Raw genomic sequence first — 27,055 nt, 5'->3', positions numbered from 1 at the left:
AGCCAGAAATGTGCAGGGAGGCTGCAAATCAGGGGATGAGAAAGTTTAAGGTTTGAATGTGATAAGGAGGGCTGGTGTGACAGCTTTTTTGAATGCCACATTAAGGAGTTTAGTTGTGACAATAAAGGCAATAGAAAACCACTCAGAGACCAGCCGTCTGGAAAATGCTGAGGCTTGCGAGAGGCTGAATCAACACTGTGTGGGCTGCCATACACCACTGCACTTCTGATTTCCCTAGAGCATGTCCTTCGAGGCCCTGTAGCATCTCCCTGTCACTGTTCCATCTTACAGACAGGACAGAGATCTTCTGTCACTAGACTGCTGGCAGAGGACAAGCACAGTGCAGGGATTAAGGTGGCTTGCCTTGCATGTGACTAAGCCCAGTTCTATCTAAAGTACTGCGCTAGGGGTCATTCCTGAACCCAGAGCCAAGAGTAGCCCCTTAAGCACTGCTGGTTGTGGTCCAAGTGCCCTTTCTCAAATGTCAGGAGGGTGTTTCAGTGGCAGGATGCTTTGGACCTACTGATAAAGAGAAGGGGTTTCTGATTCTGGCTTCTAGGTGTCTCTTAATAGCCTTGATAGATGGCTGAGTCCATTTGGGGAACTTAAAACAGAGGCAGCCGAGAGGAAGTCAATGTCCCACAAGAGAAAGAACATAAAAGAAGAAAGAAATCATGTATACATTTATTATAGGGTTTTGAGTAAAAAAAAAAAAGAAAGAAACTAAACATAATTTAAAATTATTCTCTGATGAACTTTATTCTTTTTAAGTCCTGCTTTAACATAGTTTGGCTATTAAGAAGCTGGATGAGTGTGATATGTATGTAGATTTTCAAATTCAGAAGGAAAATGAAATTTTCTTTATATCAAGCATCTAACAATAAGAACTTCCAGATATACAAGGATTCACATGTAAAGATCAAGGCCTGGGCGATAGAGCTTTACTTCAGCCAAGTTACAGAAGTTCTTAGACATGACTCAAAAGTAGCTCTCAGCAAGTCCAAAGAAGAAGCATTGTCTTTGAAATGGGTCCAGAGACTTGTGCTTGTAACCGAAGCTTTCTGTCCAAGACATGATCTGATCAGCTATTTCAAATGGAAGTTCCTGAACACAGACATAGTACACTGTGTTCCAATATAATAACTTTTGGAAATTATTTGTCCCTGGTGGTTTGATTGGAGTGAAAATAGCTCTGATCTTTCCCCCTCTTCAGCTGGAGTCCCACCCCTGAAGCTGCCTGATTGTTGCCTATTATTTCTGGATGCCTCAGGAAACTTCATTCCAACATTCAACAGCAACAGAGAGCTCAGAGCAGACCAGATATGCTGCTGAAATAAACCAAGCGCTTCAATATGGGAGGTCTTACACACAGGTCATAAACATCTTTGGAGGGAATAGGTGAAGGATCACTAGCCATTTGGCATGTATGAGAGTTCTCAGATTCCCACAAAACCCAATAATAATGATCAGCCCAATAATAATGATAAGAGCAGACAGTTGCATAGTGTTGTCGTACCTACAGAATCCTTTTATAATAGCTATTAGGGACTGTCTTACTCCTTAGGAAAGGAAATTGAGAGCAAAGAAAAAGAGAGAAATCAAACCCCAAACTGTTCAAGTCACAATGTGACTTCTGCTAAGCTTACTATTGAAAATAATTCCAAATCAAGATTTGAGACATCTACCAAATACTGACTAAACTTCTGACTCAATCACTTTTCTTTTTCTTTTCTTTTCTTTTTTTTTTTTTTTTTTTTGGTCTTGTTTTGTTTTTTGTTTTTTTGGTCACACCCGGCAGCTCTCAGGGGTTACTCCTGGCTCTACACTCAGAAATTTCTCCTGGCAGGCTTGGGGGACCATATGGGATGCCGGGATTCAAACCACCGTCCTTCTGCATGCAAGGCAAATTGCCTTACCTCCATGCTATCTCTCCGGCCCCTCAATCACTTTTCTTAATCTGTTTTCCTTTTCTAATAATTAGTACATGGAAGAATTATTTCAAAGCTACGAGGTGAAATGGGTTAATATTTAAAATATCAGCACTGCCTGCCTTGGAATCAGTATTATTTAATATGTGTCCTTCATTTAAATATGTTTCTGTTGAGTATTGTATATTCTTCCTTATAAACATACCATTATATTAATAGAATAAATTCCAATTTTTTTTTTTGTTTATTGAGCCACACCCACAGTGCTGAGGACTTACTCCTGGCTTTGTGCTTAGGAATTGCTACTGGTAGGGCTCTCAGCGAACCAGATGGGTCATGGAGGATAGAACCATGGCCAGCTGCATGCAAGTTAAGTACCCTATCCACTGTACTATTTGTTCTTTAATCCTGCAAATTCAATTTCTTAATAACATGATTTGTGATGTAGGAAATTCAAAAGCATTCAAAGATGTTAATGTTAAAACAATTTTGTGAAATCTGAGTAAATGGAATCTGAATAAGTCCTATCATTTTAATAATAAAAGTAAAATTAGAGATTTATCATTCATTTCAAGAATGGTAAAAATTAAAATAGATGTCCGGGTGCTTTGTGTCATGTTAAACAAGAAAATATAGCTCAAATCCTCAGTCAGGGAGAGGTTTGTATGCACACGGAGCGCCCTCTACTGACAAGGGGCGTTATATTCCACTGAGATAGTATTGGGAATTTAGATAAGAAGGCTGGAAAGGAAATTGCTGTCATTCTGTGGGTTTGGCACTGTGTGCATTTGGAAAGAGAAAGCTCAATATATCTATGTTAAAATTCCCACAGCCCTGAAAATTTCATTCCCATGTTCTGGAAGACACATTTGGCCCCTAGTGTTGTATGCAGGCATTGCTCACATGCAAACTAAGAATATCACTTTTGGATTCAATAAGAGGAAGAAACCAGCTGAGAACACAAAACAGAAGCTGAGAACTTGTTATACATTTACATACATTAACTTGGTGAAGACTCACAATAGCTAAATGAGACACATATTACTGATTCCACTTTACAAAGGAACTATGAGATGCTCCAGAGCAGAAATTCAGATGAAGGTCAGTGAATGCTGAAGAGCATATGATTATTTCATTGTATGTGTACTCAGTGGTTTGAGACATTGGGAGGGGTAAGAAATCCTCAATATTTTTTGTAGAACTTTGCTTAGGCCAAAATTCTGTTGAATTTAGAAAAAGAAAAAGACTCATGGAGCTGGTTTCAAGTGAAATTCTCTCTCCCCAGAAACTCTTGGGAGCCTTAAGGTGTCTTTGTCTACTGTTTCCTCTGGTCCAGGAGTGATAATTATGATACTATTGGGTTATCTTTATTTATCTCCTGCTATTCCTCATTTATTGAAAGATTGCTGACCTCAATTCTGCCAAATAAAACCTAAACTGGCCACATGTCCTGTTGGTTTCCAGTCTACCTACCCTGCTACTCCTGCTGCTAATTGTAGCACTAAAACAGCATCTTAGTTTCACTACTGGGTTTATAACAATGCCCCTGCTCTGAGACTTCTAATCATGCTCCATGGTCTCAGGGACAAATTTTAATACCCTCAGCTGCTTAGTATTCAAAGTAGTCTATGATCTTGTTTGAAACTGCTGTTGTAGCTTTTCTTCAGACTTGCTTCTGCAGTGAGGCTTGTGATTAAGCTGTTTTCAAATAGTTGTTAGCTCTTTTGCAGAAAGACTACCTCATGGTCAGATGTGCTTCACCTAACTTTAACCACGAACTGCTAGGAAGGAGCAACAATGCTCTCCCTGAATCCATCCCCCTCCCTTCCCAGGATGAGACAACATAACAGAAATAGTGACAACCTCCAGATGGAGTAAGGCCGCCCCTTAGCTAGCTGTTTATCCAGCAGGTGGCTGAGCTGTGAAGAGCCAAATGAGCTTGGACAGTAGAGAACATCCATGAGGACCAGCTGACACTGCCAGTTAAGCACCATTCCAACATTCCTGTGGTCAGTCTCCTCATGATGGGCTCATCCAGTAATTCAAGTACTGCTATATTTCATCACTGAGATCCAACTTGAGGTTAAAAGGGACCAAGCCTTACGAAGATCCAGAAGGATGCCCATTTTCAAATCTGGTGTGGAACTTGCGATGTCCATAAACTTTGGCTCCACATCGATGATAGTCATTCAACTATGCCCCAAGACAACCTTCATAGTTCATAGGCTTAAGAAAATGGATTTATTATATATTATTTTTTGGACCATATCCAGTAGTAGTCAGATCTTACTCCTAGGCTCTGTACTGAGGGATCACTCCTGGTGGTGCTCAGGGGACTCTCTCTAGTGCCAGGAAATGAAGCAATGTTGATCACATCAAGGCAAGAGCACTACCTATTGTAATATCTTTCAAAACCCAACTAAGTATCTTTTAGAAATGGAACTATTATGGTTTTAAAAGAGCCATGTGCTGAAGTTCTATTGTGGAGCCCATAACGTACTATCTAACATCAAAATTACCTCCTTCATCCTAAGAAATACTTCTTGGGAAGGGTCATTCAAATACCATAGTATGGTATTTGGAAACAATAGAAACAAAAGCCCAGAAGCTTCAGAAGGACTCTTTTTTTTTGGGGGGGGGGGTTTCAGGCCACACCCGTTTGATGCTCAGGGACTACTCCTGGCTAAGCACTCAGAAATTGCCCCTGGCTTGGGGGGACCATATGGGACGCCGGGGATCGAACCGCGGTCCGGATCTTTCCTTGGCTAGAGCTTACAAGGCAGACACCTTACCTCTAGCGCCACCTCGCCGGCCCCTCAGAAGGACTCTTAAAAACAAGGAATTTCAAAGAGTTGTCTCCAAGTATAATTGAGTAGATTATATAATTGTGAAGGTCGTTGTTTTCTCATTTCATATCTAATACCTAACTTAGAGAGGTCTCCATCATAAACATTTAACAAATCTTTACTGAATAAGCAAATATTAGGAAAATTCATCTCAACCCAATAAATCCTACTGGAGTAAAAGTCCCCATCATTCCTTTCTTTGAACTTCTACTGTCATTTTTGAGAATAGGGATGAGAATGCTCAGTACCTTTTAGGCCCATACTGTAGACAAGGGATACCAGATTGCTAGATCCACAAGAGCAGAAAAGACTTTGGTTTTATTTATATAACTTCAACAATTGGTTCACTGCTAAGTATGATGTGTAGTGAATATCAATTTAATAATCTTGATTCACATTCATATGAATTCAACAACTCACAGCAATTTTCTGTGAACACAGGCATTTGTTTATAGTAGTACTTATCCAGACATCTAGATAAATGAGAAACATATTATGAAAACTATCTCTTTCAGTTCCTGTCATGATTGCATGTTAGTTGATATAATGGAGACAAAGACCCCCACTTTCAGTTGGAAATGCTTATGATCAACTGCAACTCTTCTTCCTGCCCATAAATACAAATGAAGGCCCTTTGTGCTGGGCAGTGTTAAGATCTGTGGAGATAAAAGTTTATACTACATTCTCCTTGTCACCATCAAGCTGAGTTTTATGAAAGATAGAGTGGAAAAATAAAAATCCAGCTTCATACTGTAAGATTTTCTGAAATATTATAGTAAGTTCTGGGGTAAAAGTGCCTATGGAGAAAAGGGATAGAATATGCCATTGGGGAAAGTGGTTTGATATATGAACTGTGGCCCGAGGGACTAGTGGGAGGAAGCCAAGTCAAGAAGGCTAAATAGTGTTCTGGTAGAAGGGTCAGCATGTACAAAGAACAGAACACAAAAGCCAGATTGGCACATCTGGAGCAATGCAGAGAGAAATTGGGGTGGCCAGCAATAGGAGGAATAGGAAATTGTGGAAGATAAGGCTGGAGATGTCAGCAGAAATCAGACCACTAATGGGGGCTGGAGTGATGATACAGCAGGAAGGGCACTTGACTTGCATGCTGTCGACCTGGGTTCAGTCCTTAGTTCCCTAAATGGTCTCTTGAGCACTGCCAGGAGTGACACCTAAGCACTGAACCAAGAGTTAGCCGTAAGCACCACTAGGTGTGACTCAAAGTAAACAAATAAAATCATACCACAAATGGCTCTCTATGGATATAAAGGAGTTTGGACTTTATCTTACAGTCCTGGGGGAAGAAGTAAAGGATTTTAAGTTTAAAAATGATATAATCAAATGTAAATTTTGAAAGATACTTGTAGTGGTCCAGCAGTGTGAGTTAGAATAGTGTTTCCCAATGTGGGTTATAATACCCTTCTCAGGGGGCACTGAAATGTTCCAGGACTAGCAGCACCTGGTGCAACTGGGGAGTGCTGAGTGACTTTTTTTTTCCTGTAAAGGTGATGGTATGTTGAATAAGTTCCCAAACTTTGGAGTTAGAAGGATATAATGTTGGAGGAAGGTAAACTGGGTGAGATGCAATGGCAGTAATTCAGAGGCTAGATAATGAGGACCTGGAGTCATAGAACTAGAGAGGAGGGGAAATTATGATCAAATTGATCATATCTATGATCAAACTGTAGAGTAGATGTTGTATTAACAGGGAGAAGAGTCCAGGATGAGGCCCTAGTTTTAGACTTGTGGAAATTTGGTAATAGTCATCACCAAAGTGTCTTTTCTTTTTCTTAAATCAGCATGAGATAGTTTAAAAGTTGTTGATAATTCCAACACCCATCCCTTCACCAGTGTTTATTTCCCGCCAATTTCCCCCAGTTTCCCCCCTCTCCTCCATGCCCAACCCAGTCTACCAAATGTAACCCAAAACTCTCCATAAAAAAAGTAAGTAAGAGGAAACAGATTAGAAAGAGTAATGAGTCTAATTTCTGACACATGAAGTTTTGGAGGGCTCTAGGGAGATCTAAATGAATATGGTCAAGGAAGAAGTTGGTTCAAAGGGCAACTCTGGAGAAAAAAATGAAATAAAAAGTATTTTTAAATGTAATTTAGAACATAATTTGAAACAGCTAAATCCCATTTTTAACAAGTGGGTAATAAAAAACTTAAAGCTTCATTCCATTTGCTTGAAGCAAATAGTGGTTTTGAGTAATAATAAATAAATGGCAGCTTTCATCATTAAAGGCATTATTTGGGAATTTTGCCCGTGTCCCTGAGATATGAGGATGTTTCATGGACTCTTCATCTATAGTGCCTCAAGGAAGACCCACTTCCTCCTGTCTGACTCCCATGAAAAGAAAACTGACCAGACAGTCGTGGCCACCAATGTGCTAGCTGTACACAAATTACTGTAGCATTTCCTCCACTATCTTAAAAAATGAAACAAAACATAGAAGAAAGGTGCATCTCTCTCTTTAAAGTCCTACCTGAAGAGAGAGTAGAGAAAGATGATTACCAAATATCTTTTCTAGCTCTTTGAAAGATCATCTATCTATCAATCTATCTATCTAACCATCTATCCATCTGTCCATCTGTCTGTCCATTCGTTCATCCATTCATCCATCCATTTAGGTTATTTTATTTTTTGTCTTATCATGCAAAGTCAGTGAATGAATGAACATCCAAGATTTACTTCTGCTTTCTCAAACCATATAATCTCTCTGAACTTCCTTTTTTGAATTCTAACAAAAAATCCTAAAAATCCTAAAAATGTCTTCAGAAAAAGCTACTAATTCCTACTTATAAATACAGCCAGGACATTAACTGATTTTTTTTTTTGGTTTTTGGGTCACACCCAGCAGTGCTCAGGGGTTACTCTTAGCTCTATGCTCAGAAATAGCTTCTAGCAGGCACGGGGGACCATATGGGACACTGGGATTTGAACCATGGACCTTCTGCATGAAAGGCAAACGCCTTACCTCCATGCTATCTCTCCGGCCCCATTAAATGATTTTTTTCAAGATCACAATCCCATGTCTTAGATTCCTGCCTCAGAGAGCAGATTCCAGTACCAATATATTGCTCTAATAAAAGGCTTAATAATACCCCCAAGCCACCACCTTTTACTTCTCACACTGTGCTTTTCAAATAGAAGCTCTTAACAAACTCTATAATTCTGGGGCATTAATTAGGAATTCCTGATTCCTTGCTGGGTTTCAAAATGGTTTATACTTTTATTATAGGCAAAGAACAACTTTTAAAAGCATTTGGAACTTGCTCACTCGGTCCTATAGCGAGCCCTGCTGTCTATCCTGACTGCAGGCTCCTCATCTTTAAGATAAGAAGTATCAGGGAAGATGACTCTAGAGAGTCTAATGTTTTTTTTATAGATTTATGGGGAAAGAGTGCAGAAAAAGATGGAAATGACAATATTTAAACATTTAGGCAAAAATAGATGTGGTCTTGGGCCTACATTCCTATCTCTGTCATTTGGTTTGCCACGGTGCAGTTGGAACTCTGCAAGGGGAAGGATGAGGGTTTAAATCTAACTATAACTGACCCATTAGAGCAATTGGTTCTTTACATGTACAACATCCCCCAGAAGTGCATCCCTCTGAACCACTCCAGTCAGTGAGATGTGCTCACAGGATCCACTGGTTGTCATGGTGATCTCAAATGGCTAAAGTTTGCAAATATCTCACTGACCACTTCTATCCTTATCTTGCTGGTAATAAATAGTTGGCCAACTAGAAGCAGTCCAAAGATCTTACTTTCAATGGCTTTGATTGACCTTTTTTCTTTTTGGGGGGGCGGGGGGTCGGTCACACCTGGCGGTGGTGCTCCGGTTATTCCTAACTCTACACTCAGAAATCGCTCCTGGCAGGTTCCAGGAACCATATGGGATGCCGGGATTCGAACCACCATCCTTCTGCATGCAAGGCAAATTCCTTGCCTCCATGCTATCTCTCTGGCCTTGGACCCTTTTTCTCAAACAACGAAATTTCCCTGTGGACTGGTAAGGGTATCACTTGGACAACTTATACAATCTTTTAAAATAGGCAACTGGTTAGCAAAGTGTTATTCTGAAAATATAAAATCCTTAAAACCTGCTGGGATAAATTCTGTCTCTCAACTTTTTCAACCCCATCCACCCACAGTTGGTCTGAATTTTTCTCAAACCTATCCATCATACTGTCCTACTTTTCTTGTCCTTGGAGTTAGTCTTTTTCATCTTCCACTTTAGCTGCCAGGTCCTGGGCAGCCCTGTGGTTCCTGCTGAGAGCCTCAGATATCAGACAGGCGCTGACCACAGAGCAGGAGAGACCCTGTGGGGTTGGCTGTTGCCTTAGGAAGGGAAGTAGCAACTCTCTCTAATTAGGCAGCAGTCGGTCCACTCTTCCCACCAAGCCCTCAGCCTCTTTTCCTTCTGCTCTGGACCTTCTGGTATAGGCTGACTGGGGGCATCCAAGACTTCTCTGGCCAGTTGCAGCTAACTTCTGAATAGAAGGGTTCAGCTTAGGATGGGGGGAAACCCTCTCATATGTTACTGAAAAGTAGAGATTCTCATAGGCTCAAACCATGTAGAGTTATTTACATATTATACATTGACAATAATAAACCCTATGGAGAATCAAGTCTGAGAAGGCTCTAAGACATTGAACCACCTACTTTTTTTTTTTTTTTTGTGATTTTTGGGATACACCCGACAGTGCTCAGGGGTTATTCCTGGCTCCATGCTCAGAAATTGCTTCTGGCAGGCACAGGGGACCATATGGGACGCCGAGATTTGAACCATGAAAGGCAAACATCTTACCTCCATGCTATCTCTCCAGCCCCAAGTTACTCTTATTACTATTGACTTTTGTTTACAGCAGAGGAAACAGAAGAAGAAAGAGTTAAAGGAATGTACCTAAAATGACACAGCAAGCTAAGGGAGACCCTGGACCAGAGTCCCATGAGTGTCATGCTGATGGTCAATGATGGAGGTAGGAGGGCTTAAGTTTTGATTTTAAGCCTTCTGATAATTCTCTGAATGATGTGAGGTAGATACTGATCAACTGAAGTAAAAAATAGGACTGAACAGTCTCATAAGCTGGGGGGGGGTGCAATTCTTAGGCATTGGAGATATACAGATATAAATTGAAAGATGCTCCTCTCTGACCCAGGATGTGCCCATCTCTTACTGTAAGTGTGACCATATTTGGAAAAAATCATCTTTGTAGATGAAATTTAAAGATTCAGAGATGAAGAACATTCTAGATTATCTGTGTGGACTTGAAAATATGAAGGGATTTTGAATTGTATTTTTGTGTTTCTAAGGTATATCCCTAGAAGTGGTATAGCTAGATCATATGCCCACACAATATCCAGTTTTTTGAGGGATATACATATTGTTTTCCATAAAGACTGAACTAGACGGCATTTCCACCAGTAGTGAATGAGTGTTCCTTCTCTCCACATCCCTGTTAACACTGATTGTTCTTGTTCTTGTGATGTGTGCCAGTCTCTGTGGTGTGAGATGGTACCTCATTGTTATTTTGATTTGCATCTCTCTGATGATTAGTGATGTGGAGCATTTTTTTCATGTGTCTTTTGGCCATTTGTATTTCTTCTTTGAGGTAGTGTCTGTTAATTTTTTCTCCCTATTTTTAATGGGTTTATATGTTTTTTTCTTAAGTTCTGTCAGTATCTTGTATATTTTCATCCCTTCCTCATAACTATGTTCATTGCAGCTCTATTTATATAGTCAGACTCTGGAAACAACCAAGATGCCCCTTCCACAGATGAATGGCTAAAGAAACTGTGGTACATATACACAATGGAATATTATGCAGCCGTCAGAAGAGATGAAGTCATGAAATTTTCCTATACGTGGATGTACATGGAATCTAGTATGCTGACTGAAATAAGTCAGAGGGAGAGAGACAAACACAGAATAGTCTAACTCATCTATGGGTTTTAAGAAAAATTAAGGACATTATTGTAATAATGCCCAGAGACAATAGAGATGAGGGCCGGAAGGACTAGCTCACAATATGCAGCTCACCATAAAGAGTAGTGGTGCAATTGGGGAAATAGTTAGACTAAAAACAATCATGACAATCTTTTTTTTTGGGCTACACCCGGCGGTGTGCTCAGGGGTTACTCCTGGCTGTCTGCTCAGAAATAGCTCCTGGCAGGCACGGGGGACCATATGGGACACCGGGATTCAAACCAACCACCTTTGGTCCTGGATTGGCTGCTTGCAAGGTAAACACCGCTGTGCTGTGCTATCTCTCCAGGCCCAAACATGACAATCTTAATGAGTAAGAGAAGTAGAATGCCTGTCTCAAATACAGGCAAAGATTGGGAAGGAAAAAAGGGAGCATTGGTGGTGGGAATGTTGCACTGGTGAAGGGGGTTGTTTTATTTATGACTGAAACCCAACTATAATCATGCTTGTAATCATGGTGCTTAAATAAAAATTTAATATATATAAAAATAAAAATAAATAAAAAATACATAAGGGTGTTATTAAGAGACAGAAATAAAAGAAAATACAGGAAGAGAAGGAGAAAAGATATTTGATGAGATGAACAGACATGTCTAAAGTAAGCAGAAACAGTAAGAGACAGAAAGAACACCACCCCCAGATAGTTACTTCTTCAACTTTTTACACACTGAACCTCCTTTCACCCAACAATTTTTTTTTGGTACTTGGGCCACACCCGGCAACACTCAAGGGTTACTCCTGGCTCTACATTCAGAAATTGCTCCTGGCAGACTTAGGGAATCATATGGGATGCTGGGCATAGAACCCAGGTTCATCCCGGGTTGGCTGCATGCAAGGCAAACACCCTATCACTGTGCCATCACTCTACACCCAACAAATTTTTACATGAAAATTTTTATGTGAAACTGCACATAATTTATACATTTATAAATGAAAATTCATAAATTTTCTTTATAACAAAAATCTCCAAACCTCTTTCGTGCATTCACTGACATGATCCCTGTGGAGGTCATGACCCATAGTTTAAGAAGTAAGGCCTAAGGTCTCTGGTCTCCAGAGTACAGATTTGCTGACCTTAATTTAGACAGCCAGTAAATGAAATGGTGAGAAAATTAATTTCTACTATTTTAAGTTCCAAGTGGGTGATCATTTGTTACAGTAGCCTCAGGATACTAATGCTTTGAAGAAATAGCCCAGTCCTAGATCTCATGGAAATTTTAACCTAGTCAGAAAAAAAAAAGTAAGGTAATGGATGATAGTGTAGTGTCACGTAATGTAATGGGCTTCAGGGTAGCAGAGTTTAATGTAGTGTAATATAACACATTATAATGGCATCTAAGACAAGAGAGTATTATTGTATCGTATAATACAGTGAATATATTTAGAGTATAATATAGCACAGTATGGTAAAGTATATTATAGTATGTTATAGTACAATGTAGCATTGTATAATATAGGATAATGTGGTGAGATACAATGGAGTGTCCTATAGTAGAGTACAGGGCAGTGTTTTGTTTCTCAAGCATTTTTCAACCATGACCTACCTTCTCTCACTCCCTGCCTCCCTCCCTCCCTCCCTCCCTCCCTCCCTCCCTCCCTTCCTTCCTTCCATTCTTCCTTCCCTCCCCCCTCCCTTCCCCTCCCTCCCTCCTCTCCTCCCTTCCTCTTCCTTCCTTCCTTCCTTCCTTCTTCCTTCCTTCCTTCCTTCCTTCCTTCCTTCCTTCCTTCCTTCCTTCCTTCCTTCCTTCCTTCCTATGAACGTCTTGTAATATCTTGGCTGTCTTCAGGAGGCCATCTGGCCTCTGGTTGAGAATGGTGCAGTATAATCACAGTTTTGTTGCTCAAGACCACTCCTAGCTCTGCACTCTAGAGACATATGTGGTATTAGAGACGGATCTTGAGTTAAACACATGCAAGGCAAGTGCCTTGACTTCTGTACTCTCTGGCTTCTCTTAACTTTTGTTAAAAAAAATACTACATCCAAACATTTGTTTGTTTTTGTTTGTTGTTTCTGGGCCACAACTGGTGGCACTTGGGTGTTACTCCTGGCTCTGTGCTCAGAAATTACTCCAGCAGGTTCGGAGAACCATATGAAATGCCAATGATCAAACTCAGTTAGACTGCATGCAAGGCAAGTGCCCTATTCCTCTGGCCCCCATTTGTTTGTTTTGACTCTGTGCTCAGGGGCCACAAAAAAAAAACATGGAATGCCAGGGATCAGATCTCACTCTGTCCCCCAAACATTTTTTTTAATATTAATAAAGAGAAATATGGGCCGGGAAAGTGGCACTAGAGGTAAGGTGTCTGCCTTGCAAGCGCTAGTGTAGGACGGACCGCGGTTCGATCCCCCGGCGTCCCATATGGTCCCCTCAAGCCAGGGGCAATTTCTGAGCATATAGCCAGGAGTAGCCCCTGAGCATCAAACGGGTGTGGCCGAAAGAAAGAAAGAAAGAAAGAAAGAAAGAAAGAAAGAAAGAAAGAAAGAAAGAAAGAAAGAAAGAAAGAAAGAAAGAAAGAAAGAAAAGAAAGAAAGAAAGAAGAAAGAAAGAAAGAAGAAAGAAAGAAGAAAGAAAGAAAAAGAAAGAAAGAAAGAAAGAGAAAGAAGAAAAGAAAAGAAGAAGAAAGAAAGAAAGAAAGAAAGAAAAGAAAAGAGAAGAAAGAAAGAAAGAAAGAGAAAGAAAGAAAGAAAGAAAGAAAGAAAGAAGAAGAAAGAAAAGAAAGAAAGAAAGAAAGAAAGAAAGAAAGAAAGAAAGAAAGAAAGAAAGAAAGAAAGAAAGAAAAGAAAGAAAGAAAGAAAGAAAAATACACCACAGTACTGGGGGCTCAGTCAAAAATTTAAAATATACAAACTGGCGAGGCTTTGGATGTCTATAAAACCACAAAAACTCTGAGACCAACTGTCTTTTCCACATTTGGTCACAAAAATTTCTCCTATCTCATGGACTCTTCCAAAAAATGACCCTGCCATTCCCAGCCAGAGGTGAAGTCAAAAATTCCCTTGAGAATCAGAGTTGATTTTAGTCAAGATTCCGAAGTTCAGCTACAACTGCTAAGATGCAGCAATGGCATTGCTACAAGACTTCCAAGGAGCAAACGCTGAAGTGTAGCTTGCTGGGTCTCAGGTTGTTTGTTCTCCAGACACTACCTCCTGGAACTCCCTCTCTGGATGTAGATGCAGATGTTGTGGGGTCGCAAGCCTAACTCATGGCAAATTTTATCAATGTGGAGGTTCCCTGGATATTAGCCCCAGCCAATGATGACTCTGCTCTGTCCCAGACATGAAGTCTCCAGATAATTCTAGAGGTCAACGTCTTCAGTCTTCTTCATTTATGGCTTGCAGGCTGAGCCCCCACACCATGGAGCAGAGATAAGCCATATCTGTTGTCCTCTGCTCAAATTCCTGATTCTAAATGTCTGAGCATAATAAATGCCATTATTCACTGCTAAATGTTCCTGCACATATGCTCTAAGTATGCCCAAAATAGCTTCTCAAATATGCAATGGGAATGAGGATGCAGGAAAATCCTTCCTAATCAATGTCTCATAACTGAACTCACCCAGGACTGAATGCCCCTTTCCATTTCCCATCAATACAGAAATAGGATATTGTTATGGTAGGGAATCCTTGATGTCAGAAGTTGCTGTTAGGGTAGAGAAAGATGAGAGTTTTATTTTTTTAATTTTGGGTAATATTTTATTTTTTAATGATTAAGGTTCTATGATTTATAGTATTACTAATGATGGTTTTTCAAACACATAATTCCAACATCATACCCATCACTAGTGTACCTGTCTTTTCCTTTCTAATTGGAGAAGTCTTTCTTCTTAAACAACTTACATGAGTCTTCTAGAGAACTGAAATCTTGATCCAGAGAGCTAATATACAGGTTAATGCACTTGTCTTGCACACCACCAACCTCAGCTTGATCCTCAGCATCACACATGGTCCTGTAAGCACTGCCAGGAGAGATTTCTGAGCACAGAGCCAAGAATAATCCATGAGCACCACCAGGTGTGACTCCCTTTCCCAAATTGAGAATTTTCATCTTTCTCTGCTTCATCTTTGAACAAGAGAGGATTTAATGCATCTTCTTTCCTATTTTATGCCTTGGAGAACTCAAGGCTTAGTCTTCAGAGAAGAAGAAAGTGGCAAGATCAGGAAGAGTAGGACTTGCAGAGCTCAAGTCCAAGGAACTTTTCTGTGGGACAAACCATAGGATGAGAAGGAGTGCAAAGTGGGATTGTGATCCAGTTCCAAGCTGATTCAGTTCTGAGTCTTGATGATAGTAAGCATGTCACTTTAGTCTGCCTAGGCATGTCTTTCTCTATCAGAGCCTGCTCAGTCCCGATGGACATCAAACTACAGCCGTCAGACTCAATTACAATACCTCTATGTGGTAAGATCCTTAGGCCATTATCTCTGAAAAGGATCCAAGAGACCACCAGTGTTTAGAATACACAACAGTGAGAAATATAAAAGAAAATAGACAAAGGTTACTTGGTATCTTCATTTCATCAAATATATAAAGGGATTAGCATAATAAATGAAAAGAGGGGCCGGAGAGATAGCATGAAGGTAAGGCATTTGCCTTGCATGCAGAAGGTCAGTGGTTTGAATCCTGGCATTCCATATGGTCCCCTGAGTCTTCCAGGAGCGATTTCTGAGCATAGGGCCAGGAGTAACCGCTGAGCGCTGCTGGGTGTGACCCAAAAACCAAATAAATAAATAAATAAATAAATAAATAAATAAATAAGAGAAATGAAAAGGATGGATGCTATTTTCAAGTTTTTTTTTTTTTGGTAGAGTGGAGACTTTAAAATATGGATTATAAGCCAGAAAACTTGGAATCAGCTTTTTGTCAAGAAAGTTAAATGCACAAGACCTTCTTCAATTATAGAAAGTGTTTTATAAAACTAAACAAGCATTCCCCCCAATGGGGCTTTTAGGGGGTTCTCAGAACAATGGATCAAATTCTCCCACTGTTTTCACAGTTCTGGAAACTGTGAACCCAATTTTACATGATTGAAAGGAAGCAATGAAAAAAAAGCTCACAACATAAAAGGTAAGAGGAAGATGCTGAGATCACCTGCAGTTAATTTTCTTCCCCCAACCGCCACTGAGAAATACACATGAGATGTTGACAGATGCAACTTGAGAGCATTCCTCTTTACTTGTCTCAACATCCCCAACTCATCACAACATAGAAGCATCCAGTTTTCAAAGTCTGAGAAAAAAAGACTTTTCTTCGTGTACCAAAGGATAGAGTAAGAACCAGAAAGCTGGTAGAAAATTTAGGAAAACAATGGACTATTTCAAAGAAGATCCGTTATGACATCAGATATAATCCCAGTAGAGACATGTATCCTCGTTTGGAGGACATATAGGAATAATCTGATGAGTAACTGAGACTATCTATTGATTTCCTCTCACTCCGTTGACTTGTAAATTCAAATGTCAGATAAGAATTGACCAACTAAGGTTTTAAACTGCATAATAACTCTAAGATCCTCTCATTCTATGAGCTGCAATAAAAATCACTGCATTGGCTCAGTGCTTGAGAAGCCCCCTATGGCTTTGCACTTCCTCTCTCCTTTCTTTCCATCCTTTTGATTTTTGGGCCACACTCCATGGTGCCAAAATTGCTCAGGAAAAAACTTCAGGTTCCTCTGAGTTATCATCTCTGCCTGAAGCTTTCTATTTTCAAGTAACTGAAACAGTTCATATTATCCTACACTAAATATTGTTAACATTATCTTTATAATTTTTTTTAAAGATTTTATTGTATTCCTAGGCTACTTTATGGGACGACTTTCATCTCAGTGTCAATACTTGCAAGTCTTGGCTCTAGCAATGGTTCTCATTTTGGGTGTTTGTCCTCAAAAAACGTTTAACAGTGCTTGGAAATATTTTTGATTGTCAGCCTGGAGGTGAAGATGATGCTACTGGCATCTAGTGGGTATGTTTAAATGATTCTGTTTAACAATCTATAATGCACAGGTCAGCCTCTACAACAGATTGTTAATGAGTCTCCAATGTCAATAGTGATGCTATTGTGAAACCCTGTTCTCGAAGGATGAAAGGTAAGGCAGTAACAATAGAGTTACTCTTGCTGACAGCCCACATGAATACCCATGAAACTGACATGTTTCAACAACTCTATGAAGTGGGCATGCTTATCCTTATTGTAATGGCAAAGAAACACAGGTCCACCAAAAAAAATGACATGAGCTGCCCAAGATCTACAGCTTGTGAATAAGAACTAGAGTTCAAAGCCACGTTGATCAGACTCAACGTAAGATACAGGTTCTTAGACAACATACTAAATTACTGTATTTTTTCGCTCATTAAAATGCACCTGACCATAAGACACACATAGTTTTTAGATGGGGGAAAACAAGAGATGTTAGGAGATGGCAGATGGTAGCTTGGAACAACCAGCCTGAGAGGCCAAAGTATATTTATAATACGCCAGTCCACAGCTGATTAATCATATTTACCTAGCTATTTTTTACATCAGAAAATAAAAAAACATTTTTTGAATACTTTTTTGTTAATATAAAAAAAAAGTACTAAGCACTTAGGCTTCAGCTCCAGGCAGCATTTACTCCATAAGATGCACAGACATTCCAAACCCACCCCATCCTTTGGGGGAAAAAAGTGCATCTTATGGTACAAAAAATACAGTATATTAAATAGCTACCCCCACCACCACCTAAAGCTATATACAGCAAAGAAAATATACTCAGAAACGCAGTGATTAGTTTGGAAAGGCAACAAGCCTGAAAACAGAGTGTGTACTTCCTGAAACAACCCAAAGAGGACAGTCTCTCCACTCACAGTGCATTCAAACCCTCCTCTGCCAAACTGCATCATTACCACTACTGATTTGATTTGAGGAGACCTTTGCAGGGACTGATTAAGGAGCGACGCATTTGTCCCAGACTGATGCAGGAGCAACTCATGTCTTGAATTTAGTCTGATTTCACTGAAGATCAATCACATGGTTTCAAAACTTCTTAGCTTAAATGAGGGTCTCTGGTTGAAATTTTTGCAAGAGTGTTTTTGGAGTTTGGATGAGGTTGAATATTCTCTTTTCCATTTAGTAACAGGCTCTCTATGGCAGCAAGTTACTTTCTTTCTCCTGGTTCTAGCCCTCCAATGGTGAAATAAGGAGCAATAACATCACCACTACTTCATGGAAGACTTAGGAGAGGGAAATTATAAAATAATAAATGAATCCAGGGTGGAGCAATAGTGTAGTGGGTAGGGCATTTGCCTTCCATGCTGCCAACCAGGATTTGATTCCTGGCATCCTGTATGATCCCCTGAGCCTTCTGGGAGTGATTTCTGAGCACAGAACCAAGGAGTAATCCCTGAGCACCACCAGGAGTGGCCCCCAACCCAAAAATAAACTAATTAATTAATCCAATGGAAGCCAAAAAACTTAGGCCAGTACCCATGACAGAGTAAGAGATCAATGAATAAACATCCAACATTAGTGATATCAATAACACATAACTTTCTTAGTAGATGCTATCTATAAAGCATACATATGTAGCATAGTATGAAATACTGTATAGTACAGTATGTAAAGTAGTGTATCTAATTTATTTTCGTGAAACCAAAAGAAAATACAGGTAAACTGGGGTGAGATGCACAATGTGATTGAATGAGGCAGAGCTGAAGGCTAGGAGTCGCAAAGACGTGACATGCCAATGTGGGGTGCTCCACACCCTGCTTCAAAAGAACATCCGGGACTTAAAAATAGCAAGCAGGAAGAACACAGTGAATCCTGAGCAAGTGTCCTTTGTGATTCCAGTGAACATTTCTGTGGCTGCTTTTTCCAGAACAGTTATTTGTGGGAGGCTGTCATCATCTTGGCTGCCAAAATCCCATAATATAACACATGCATGCTCACACATGATGTCTCCAGTCTTCTTCTTTGAGCTGCTGGAGAATGTGAAAATTAAGCAAATCATGGTATCCATCAGAGACCAACAGAGACATTCCAAGAAACTTATGGCTGAAACAAGAATGAGTCAGTTTCACATTTTGGGGGGCAATCTTCACGTTACTTTAGAAAAAGCTGAGCTGCTCTCTCTGAGTTAGCCACTGGGGCTTTGATATTCTATTCAGTGAGAATTTGATGCGACACATTTTAAAGCAGACAGCTGTTGTCAGGATGGAGTCACTGCTGCTGATGGAGCTTCTATTTCCCATCAACTTAACCTCTTTCTCCAATTCTGCTCTGTCTTCAAAATCACTTCTTTCCACAAAATGGTGTTTCTCTGAACAGGTATATCTATTCAGAAAGGGATTTCTTGACCAACTCCCCATATTAGAGCATCCAAATTAGAGCTGTAATATCCCAAATGATCACTCACCAAGGAAAAGAAGGAACTAAAACCAAAGATGGTTAACTACTTGTCCAATGTCACACAGCAAATTATAACCAGAACTATATTTGATTTCCTGGTTCTCTCCATTCCTTTCTCATTTAAAACTCCTTAAGAGGAGACAAAGGAAATGATTTCAAGAACTAAAGGATATTATTCACTTGTGGGAATACTAGGTTCAATCCCTCAGGCATTGCATGTTCCTTGAGCACTTCCAGGAGTAACTCCTGAGCACAGCTGGGAGTGACCCTCCATCCCAAATAAACAAAACTCCATCTTCACTGGGGCAATTCTGAGGCAGGTGAACAAATTTCCCCAATTATTTCTCAGCAAAAAATAAATAAATAAATAAATAAAGATGCTATTTCAAATATATTGAGTTAAATTTAACCAAATTGAAATGAGAACATAAAATAAGAAAATTATAAGGCAAGGGACAGGATTTGTGGATTGGAGATGAGATATTGGCAGGGCTCATGTGAACCTAAATACCTTAAGTCTCTAAGAACATCAATGGGAGAGCTATCATGGAGGGAAATGGCTTGGACAAAGACTAGCAAAGGAGTCAAATCAGAAACAGTCCTGTACTTTCTAGTCAGAGCACTCTAACAGGAAATAAAGCACATGAAAGATGAAGACAAACTTTTTTCTCTTCAAAGAACTGCTTTATGTCAAGATGTTCTTCTCCTCACCCCACTGTTAAAAATTGAATCACCATGGATGGAGTTAAAAAGTTGTTGATGAAAAATAAATAAAAAAAATAAAATGTTGATGGTTGAATTCCAGTCATATACCCATTCAATCCAACACCCATTTTTTCACCAGAATTGATTTGCTGCCACAACCAATTTCCTCAGTTATCCTCCCATTCCACATCTCTCTACCTACACAGCTTGCCTCTATGGCAGATAATGAAGAAAAACATTTTTTAATTAAATAATTTTTATTTTGACCAAAGTGAAGAAAAACTTAAAAAAATTTTTTTAAAGAAATCTGTGTACAGTTTTGCTTTAAATCATTCTGGCTCTTGAAAACCTTTAGTGAGCCAAAAATATAATTAGTAGACCAAGCCCACTTGATATTGCCCAAGGAAAAGTTGTACAAAAAGAAGCAGCAGTCTAGTCGTTTATGGGAGGAAACTCTGCGCTCTTCTACCCTCTTAAGTGGTCTTGATATCAATGTTTTGAAACCACAGTAGTCTAAATTTCAGCCAGGAAATTTTAGGGAAAAGGTAGAGTTTTTCCTGGCCTTCAGGAAATGTAATCAGATTTGTTGGACATATATCCAACATTGGTTCCAATTAGAAGGGGAAAGAAGTTTGGCTTCCTCTGGTGGTGCCTATGGCACAGAGACCCAAAGTTCTATGCCAAAGAGGGAAGCTCTGTTTTTTTATCTGAGGAACCCCCAAAGCTAGGTCCATACACTCTTGCATCAAAGTACTAAGACACAAACAGTCTAAACTTAAGGGTATAGTATTTTGTCCTGCATTATACTTTTGTTTGAAGTTTTTCATATAACACTATTTACTTTTTATTTCCTTTGGTTCTTTGTTTTTGTTTTTAGGTTTTAAAAGGGGTTTAAATTAAATTGAAGAAACTTTCATTTCCATTTACTTGAGCTGAACTTATTTACAATAATTTTGATCTGAACTTATTTATGATAGAATTATATTGAATATGACTTCTTAAAAAAGCCACAAAAAAACACAAAAATACAGATTCTAGGCCTTCTTATACGTCAGTGAATACAGTTTTCTGGAATGAGACCCCAGGATTCATAATTTAAAAAAATTTTATAAATAATTCTAATGCTCAGCATTTAAATTAATCCTTCCTTCCTCCCTCTTTTCCTACAGTCCTACCTCCCTCTTTCTCACCCTCTCTTCCTCCTCCCTCCCTCCCTTCTTTCCTGTCCCCACAAATCTGAACACTGCATGTTATATTTTGGGAATAATGACAACATTATCAATTCCAAATTATCATCAAATTATAAATAATATTCTGGAAGAAAATAGTTCCTGTTTTTTTAATTAAATAATTTTTATTTTGACCAAAGTGGATTATAAATCTTTCACAGTAATATTTTAGGTATATAGTGACATCAAATCAGGGGCATTCCCACCACCAGTGTTGTCCTCCCTCCACCCCTGTTCCCAGCATACATCCCATATCCCCCTCCTTTGACCCCGGGCTGCTAGTATAAGTGGTTCCCTCTGTGTCTAGCTTGTAGACAATTCCTGCTTTTGCAATTTCATATAAGACTATAGACTAGGGCCCGGAGAGATAGCACAGTGGCGTTTGCCTTGCAAGCAGCCGATCCAGGACCTAAGGTGGTTGGTTCGAATCCCGGTGTCCCATATGGTCCCCCGTGCCTGCCAGGAGCTATTTCTGAGCAGACAGCCAGGAGTAACCCCTGAGCACTGCCAGGTGTGGCCCAAAAAAAAAAAAAAAAAAAAAAAAAAGACTATAGACTACACACAGTAGCCTGCTTGTTGTTATAAAGGTCCAAGGAGACAGTTTAAAGGGCTATAGTGTGCATGCTTTGCATGCAAGATCTTTGGGTTCAATTCCTAGCATTGGAAGACTCCACAAGTACTTCTAAGAGTAATCCCTGAGCATGGCCTGGTATACTGCCTGTTCTCAAAAGAGACTTCAAATTAGAACCTGGAAGATTATCATGTTAAGTCCTTTCTTATATCAAATAATATATGTAGGTATAAATGCAAGCTCTCACACTTGAGTTCATCATATTCTGATTGATCCCGCTTAAAGAATAATCTTTATTGACCTAAGTTTTAATACAGACCCACGAACTTCTTTAGTGCTATTAACCCTAAATAAAATTTCTAAATGAAATGACCCAAATTCCTCTAAATATTTCTTTGTATAATTCTTCCTGTTCTTTAATTGCTAAACTTGATTTCCCCTTAAGGTTCTCCAAGCTACTCTGAGCTCTCCAACAGGGAATGAAACACACTCAAAGCACAACTGCATTAATAATCTTAACAGTTTGAAAACAGCCTATATATCTTTAGGAGAATCTAATTGCTGGGAGGGAGGGAGACTGGAGACCACATTAGGATCTAAAAATGTGCTGCTTCAAACAAAACAGGTCTCCTTAAAACTCCTTATTCAGTGGTTTTGCTTCATTATAGCTATAGACAATTTCTGAAATTCCTAATATATAACCTTCAGATTCTGAGTGTGAACTTGAAACTCTTCATATTTTCTCTTAATTCCTTTCTTCTAAATTATTGAGACATTACAAATCTTTCTCATCAGTAACTCCACCCTGGATTTAGGTGTACCTACCTGAGACCCTCCCATTCCGGGGAGTGGTCTTGAAAGGTTAGATAAGGCCTTTTGCTCTTTTGGTCTTTGGCCAGCATGGAGGTCAAAGGGAAGTTGGCTGACAGGAGTTAAGATGCAGGGCTAGCTAAGAATGGCTGTGCTTGAAAGGTTATGATATAGGCCACACACATGTGGTGGATAGGCATGAATAAAGATGATGCTTCCTGATGCTTGTCTCTGGATAAGTAATTCCGCCGTTCACCTAAACCTGGGACCCGCCAGCTGAATGGGGATTTCGGAGCCACGTGGCCTGGGATGGCAAAGAAAAATCCCTCCATCCTTCTCCATCCTTCTCCATCATTAATTATTTAATGCTACACTCATCTATTTGTTTCTCTCCACTTTTTTTCCCAAATGCTAATTAGTTTTCCTTTAGTGTTTTTCAACTGAAGAATTACACTCTGGAATCTGACATTATTTACCCACTTTCATCCCTCCCTGTTATCTTGTGCCCATTTCATGTAATTTTGAACTTCCTTCCTCTAAGGTTGGATATCCATCTCCTTCCTCACTATTGATTTGGGATTGGTTTGGCTACCAGCTCATAGGTAGCTCTGGGCCCTGTTGCTTTTTTTTTTTTTACTCAGTTTCTGCTCTGTATTTCAGTTATTGTCATACAAAGAAATCTTTGTGATTATCAACTGCACAGTTAAATAAGAACAGGCTAGCTAAAACAACCAAGCTTAGCCAAAATCAGCAGTGTCAGCACAGTTAATCCACAAAGACCTTTTAGAGCAGAAGATGTACAGGAGTATAGGACGCTGATGTCTACAATGAGCCTGTAAAGCTGTTCAAATGGAAGAGAACTCAACTAAACAAACATCAGAAAGTGGCTTAGTGGCCTTTGAGGTAGTGAAGTTTCTGTTCCCCTTTATCTCTGAAGCTTTAAAGATGATAAAAAAAATTAAAGTAGAGAAGATGACAAGAAGCAGAAACTGACTCCTAAGGGAGAAAGAAGAAATTTGTTTTCTTTGTTACTTTCCTCACTAAACAATGATCCTGAGGAAGAAATCAAGCCATTGCTAGAGCTGAAGCTACAGAAATATAGAGCCCAAAAAGATAGTTTATTCCTCAGAAAATGGTCAATGTCCATTTGGCCAAATGCCCAGCAAGGCCATAAAGTTAAGTCATTCTCTCCTCCTTTTCCTTTTCCTTCTCATCTGCCTCGTTCTTCCAGGGTTCAAATCTAAGGCCTCTCATACACATATAAGAGTGGAAGGAAACACTTCCTAAATCCATGCCTAAGTACCTATCATCAAGCTTTTAGACTGTTGAAGTTATTTCTTTCCTCTGTCTTTTATTATCTAGCTTTCAAGTGGGTTCCAAGAGAGTATCTACATATTGAGTAATAAGCTATTATTATAGTTAACTTAAAAGATAAAAATATTTTATATTTTTTAGTATGATCATACACATCTGAACAATAAACCAATAAACCAAACTCTTTACTCTGATAGTCAATTCAGTCAAAACTGAGTCTTGATTTAAGACATGTAAAGAGGCTCATCCCTTTTCCTACAGTCCTCGTGGTACTTTTCTTAAGCTCAAGTCCAGAATTCATAGGACTAAAATATTCTCTTTACCTATATCAATATGTATCAAGACATAACATGATGTATGGTATATATTGACACATATTATACTTATTATCATATTTATTATGTGTAGTATATACATATATAGGAAATAAGTTATATATCATTTGTATACTAAGAAAAATGTGTGATATATATGTGTGCTCAAACAGGTGCATATTTGGATCCAGAGTGAATATTCAGCAGATAGGGTGTTTGCCTTGCACACAGACAACCCAGCATGATCCCAGCATCCCATATATTCCCCTGAGAACTACAGGAGTAGTCCTTAGAGCAGAACCAGTAGTAAACTCTAAGGTGTGCTGCCCCAAAAATAGGTGCATATTTTCCTCACTTATAGTTTTGTGCATGTATATGTATCCTCCCACCCCCACTTATATCTACATCCTACACAAACTTATTAGAAAGCTTTCTCCATAAATAAAGTTTATCCAAGCTCCTCTGAGAACTATCAAAGAGTCACAAGAGCCCAAACAAGGTAGGGATATAAGATGGGCAACATTCCTGGGGTGTGCTATGCATTCTCACAATCTTTATTCACTTTTGATATACATGGTTGGCACCAAGTTAACTACCTTTGTATTCTAAAACAGGTCACAGAATGCAATAAGAAAATAGATAAATATCTCCAGAGAGAAGAGCTTCATAAGGTCTCAGGAAGAATTCAGTGGGCTGCTATCATGAGGGAGTAGGGGCACCTGGGTCCAATGCATTGTCCACTTTCATCTCATACCTCAGGCAAGGTGTTCTGGACCCTGGTATGGCTATAGTTCACAACTGGAAATAGAATATGTTGTTTTTGCTTAAGTCTGGCCAGTCACTGATCCAAGAAAGGTCATTAAATTTCCTCACTGGCAAGTTCAGAACTTGGTTGAGAAACTTAAAAAAAGCAAGTTATTTTCTGTGCAGTGAGAGCAGATCACACAAAGTTAATTTTGGGCCGAAGGACACATAACTTAAAAGGATCCTACTCCTTGAACTTTTTAATGCTCTTAACTTAAATTCTGATATGACTATAAATTTTCTATTCAAAATCAATCAAATGGAGGAAATCTGAAAATAAACTTATTATAGCAGCCATAACAGCAAAAAACCTGATTCCAGGAAGAAAAAAACAAACAGTGATGGAATTCCAAAAGGGGCATTTAGCAAAGGGAAAAACTGCTTACAAGAGCTTATTGGTTCTAATAATTACTGTATTGGGATAAATAATCAGTATAATAATTCTAGGCTATTTGGAAAGTTTAAATGATATCACAGTTCTTTGTTTAACAGTCTAAAACTCTGCAAGAGGGTGAGATAGTGAGAGAAATTTGTATATATCAAATTTAACTATGAAAAATTCTGTTGATCATAATTGTTTCAATAAAATAAAATAAAACAAAATAAAATAATAAAATAAAAAGATTCAGAGTAGTTCCCTAGAAGATAATATTGTTACTGCACTGTAAAACTACCATAGAGGTTTGCAGGGCTGGAAACCACCTACCTCTGAATGTTATCTTCAAGTTGTTTTACTCTGAACTCATCCTCCTCAGACTGCCGCCTTCTGGCTTCCTCCTCTTCAGCAGTTCCAGAAGGTATGCCTTGTAGTAGCCATTTTTCCCGAAGCAATTTGGACTGTGGGAATGAGCATAGATGATACCTTTCAGTATACTCCTTCATCCCCAGTATCTCCCAGCCCTCCCATCCTGCTTTAGCTCCACATCTTATCCATGTTCACTGAATCCAAATTGCTGCCTTTCCCTCCTTACTAACTAGCTCCCCATTTCCCTTCTCTCCACCAGAGAATCACCAGAGGGATCCCTCTCCATATTTTCTACTATAAAAAAAGTTTGAGCATGTACAAAGAAAAAACCAAACCAAGAACAAATTATATGATAAATGTCATATAACCTCATCCAGAATTAGGAATTAAAAAATTCAATTACATTTCTTTATGTTTTTCACTAAAGCATTTTATTTATTTTGAGTTTTTTTGGGGGGGGTCACACACCCAGCAGCACTCAGGGGCTACTCCTGGCTCTATGCTCAGAAATCACTCCTTACAGGTATGGGGGACCATATGGGATGCCGGGATTCGAATGACCGTCCTTCTGCATGCAAGGCAAATGCCTTACCTCCATGCTATCTCTCCGGCCCCCTCACTGAAGCATTTTAAAATAAATAACATTATGATATTCTACTCAAAAATATTTTGAGCATGAATCTTTAAAAATTGAGGACATTTTTCCTGTGTAAAAATAAGGGGAAATAAGGACATTTTTCCCTATAATGAAAATAGTTTCACTATAAAATTTCTTGAATCCTTTACATATAGTTTATCCTAGTAGAAAAATTAATCTATGCCATGTTTCTTCTTTAAACCTCTTTTATGACTCTAAACTAGACTGGAGAGAAAGGTCAAAGGGCCAGAGCAGCAGCTTTGCATGTGAAAGTCCCAGGTTCAATCCTCATGGTATCCTCAACCACCACCAGGAGCAAACCCTGAGCTCTGCCATAAGCAACACCCAAACAGAGAGAACCACTAGACATTACACCCATTACACCCACCCAAATACAAAAGAAATAGAAAATTTCCCAACAGTAACAAAGTCATGCATCTTTCCTGTATCTTTGCATAATATATGATGAAGTAAAATGAAAAAGTTTTAATGTGTAGGTTAATGGTTGGAAGGGTGAGAAGGATTCTAGAAAGCAGTTCTAAAAAAAGCCAATATCTTGAAACTCCCTAAAATGAAGAGCAAGTTAAATCAGGTAAAAGAAGAGAACTTTTGGGTTATGTTTTAATTTTTTAATAAATTTTTAATAGAATCACCATGAGATATACAGTTACAAAGTTGTTCTTGACAGTCATACAATGTACAACATCCATTCCTTCACCAGTGCACATTTCCTGCCACCAATGTTCCCAGTTTCTCTCCTGCCCTCTTTGACAGACATTTTC

At 39.1% G+C, this 27,055-nt stretch overlaps 1 protein-coding gene across 1 annotated transcript in view; it reads right to left on the bottom strand.

Moving 5' to 3' along the window:
• The window catches only part of LOC126024807 (paralemmin-2), a 327,444-nt gene that overhangs the window by 53,843 nt on the left and 246,546 nt on the right, over window positions 1–27,055 (bottom strand). The window contains exon 4 of the mRNA XM_049785259.1: window positions 25,598–25,728. Within this exon, the coding sequence (XP_049641216.1) occupies window positions 25,598–25,728 (131 nt within the window). The remainder of the gene's footprint in view (window positions 1–25,597; window positions 25,729–27,055) is intronic.

Source organism: Suncus etruscus, chromosome 1, assembly GCF_024139225.1.
Source record: "Suncus etruscus isolate mSunEtr1 chromosome 1, mSunEtr1.pri.cur, whole genome shotgun sequence".
In the NCBI taxonomy this organism is placed as follows: Eukaryota; Metazoa; Chordata; class Mammalia; order Eulipotyphla; family Soricidae; genus Suncus; species Suncus etruscus.
Note: the sequence above shows the minus strand (reverse complement) of the source record. Positions and strands in the feature narration are given on the sequence as shown.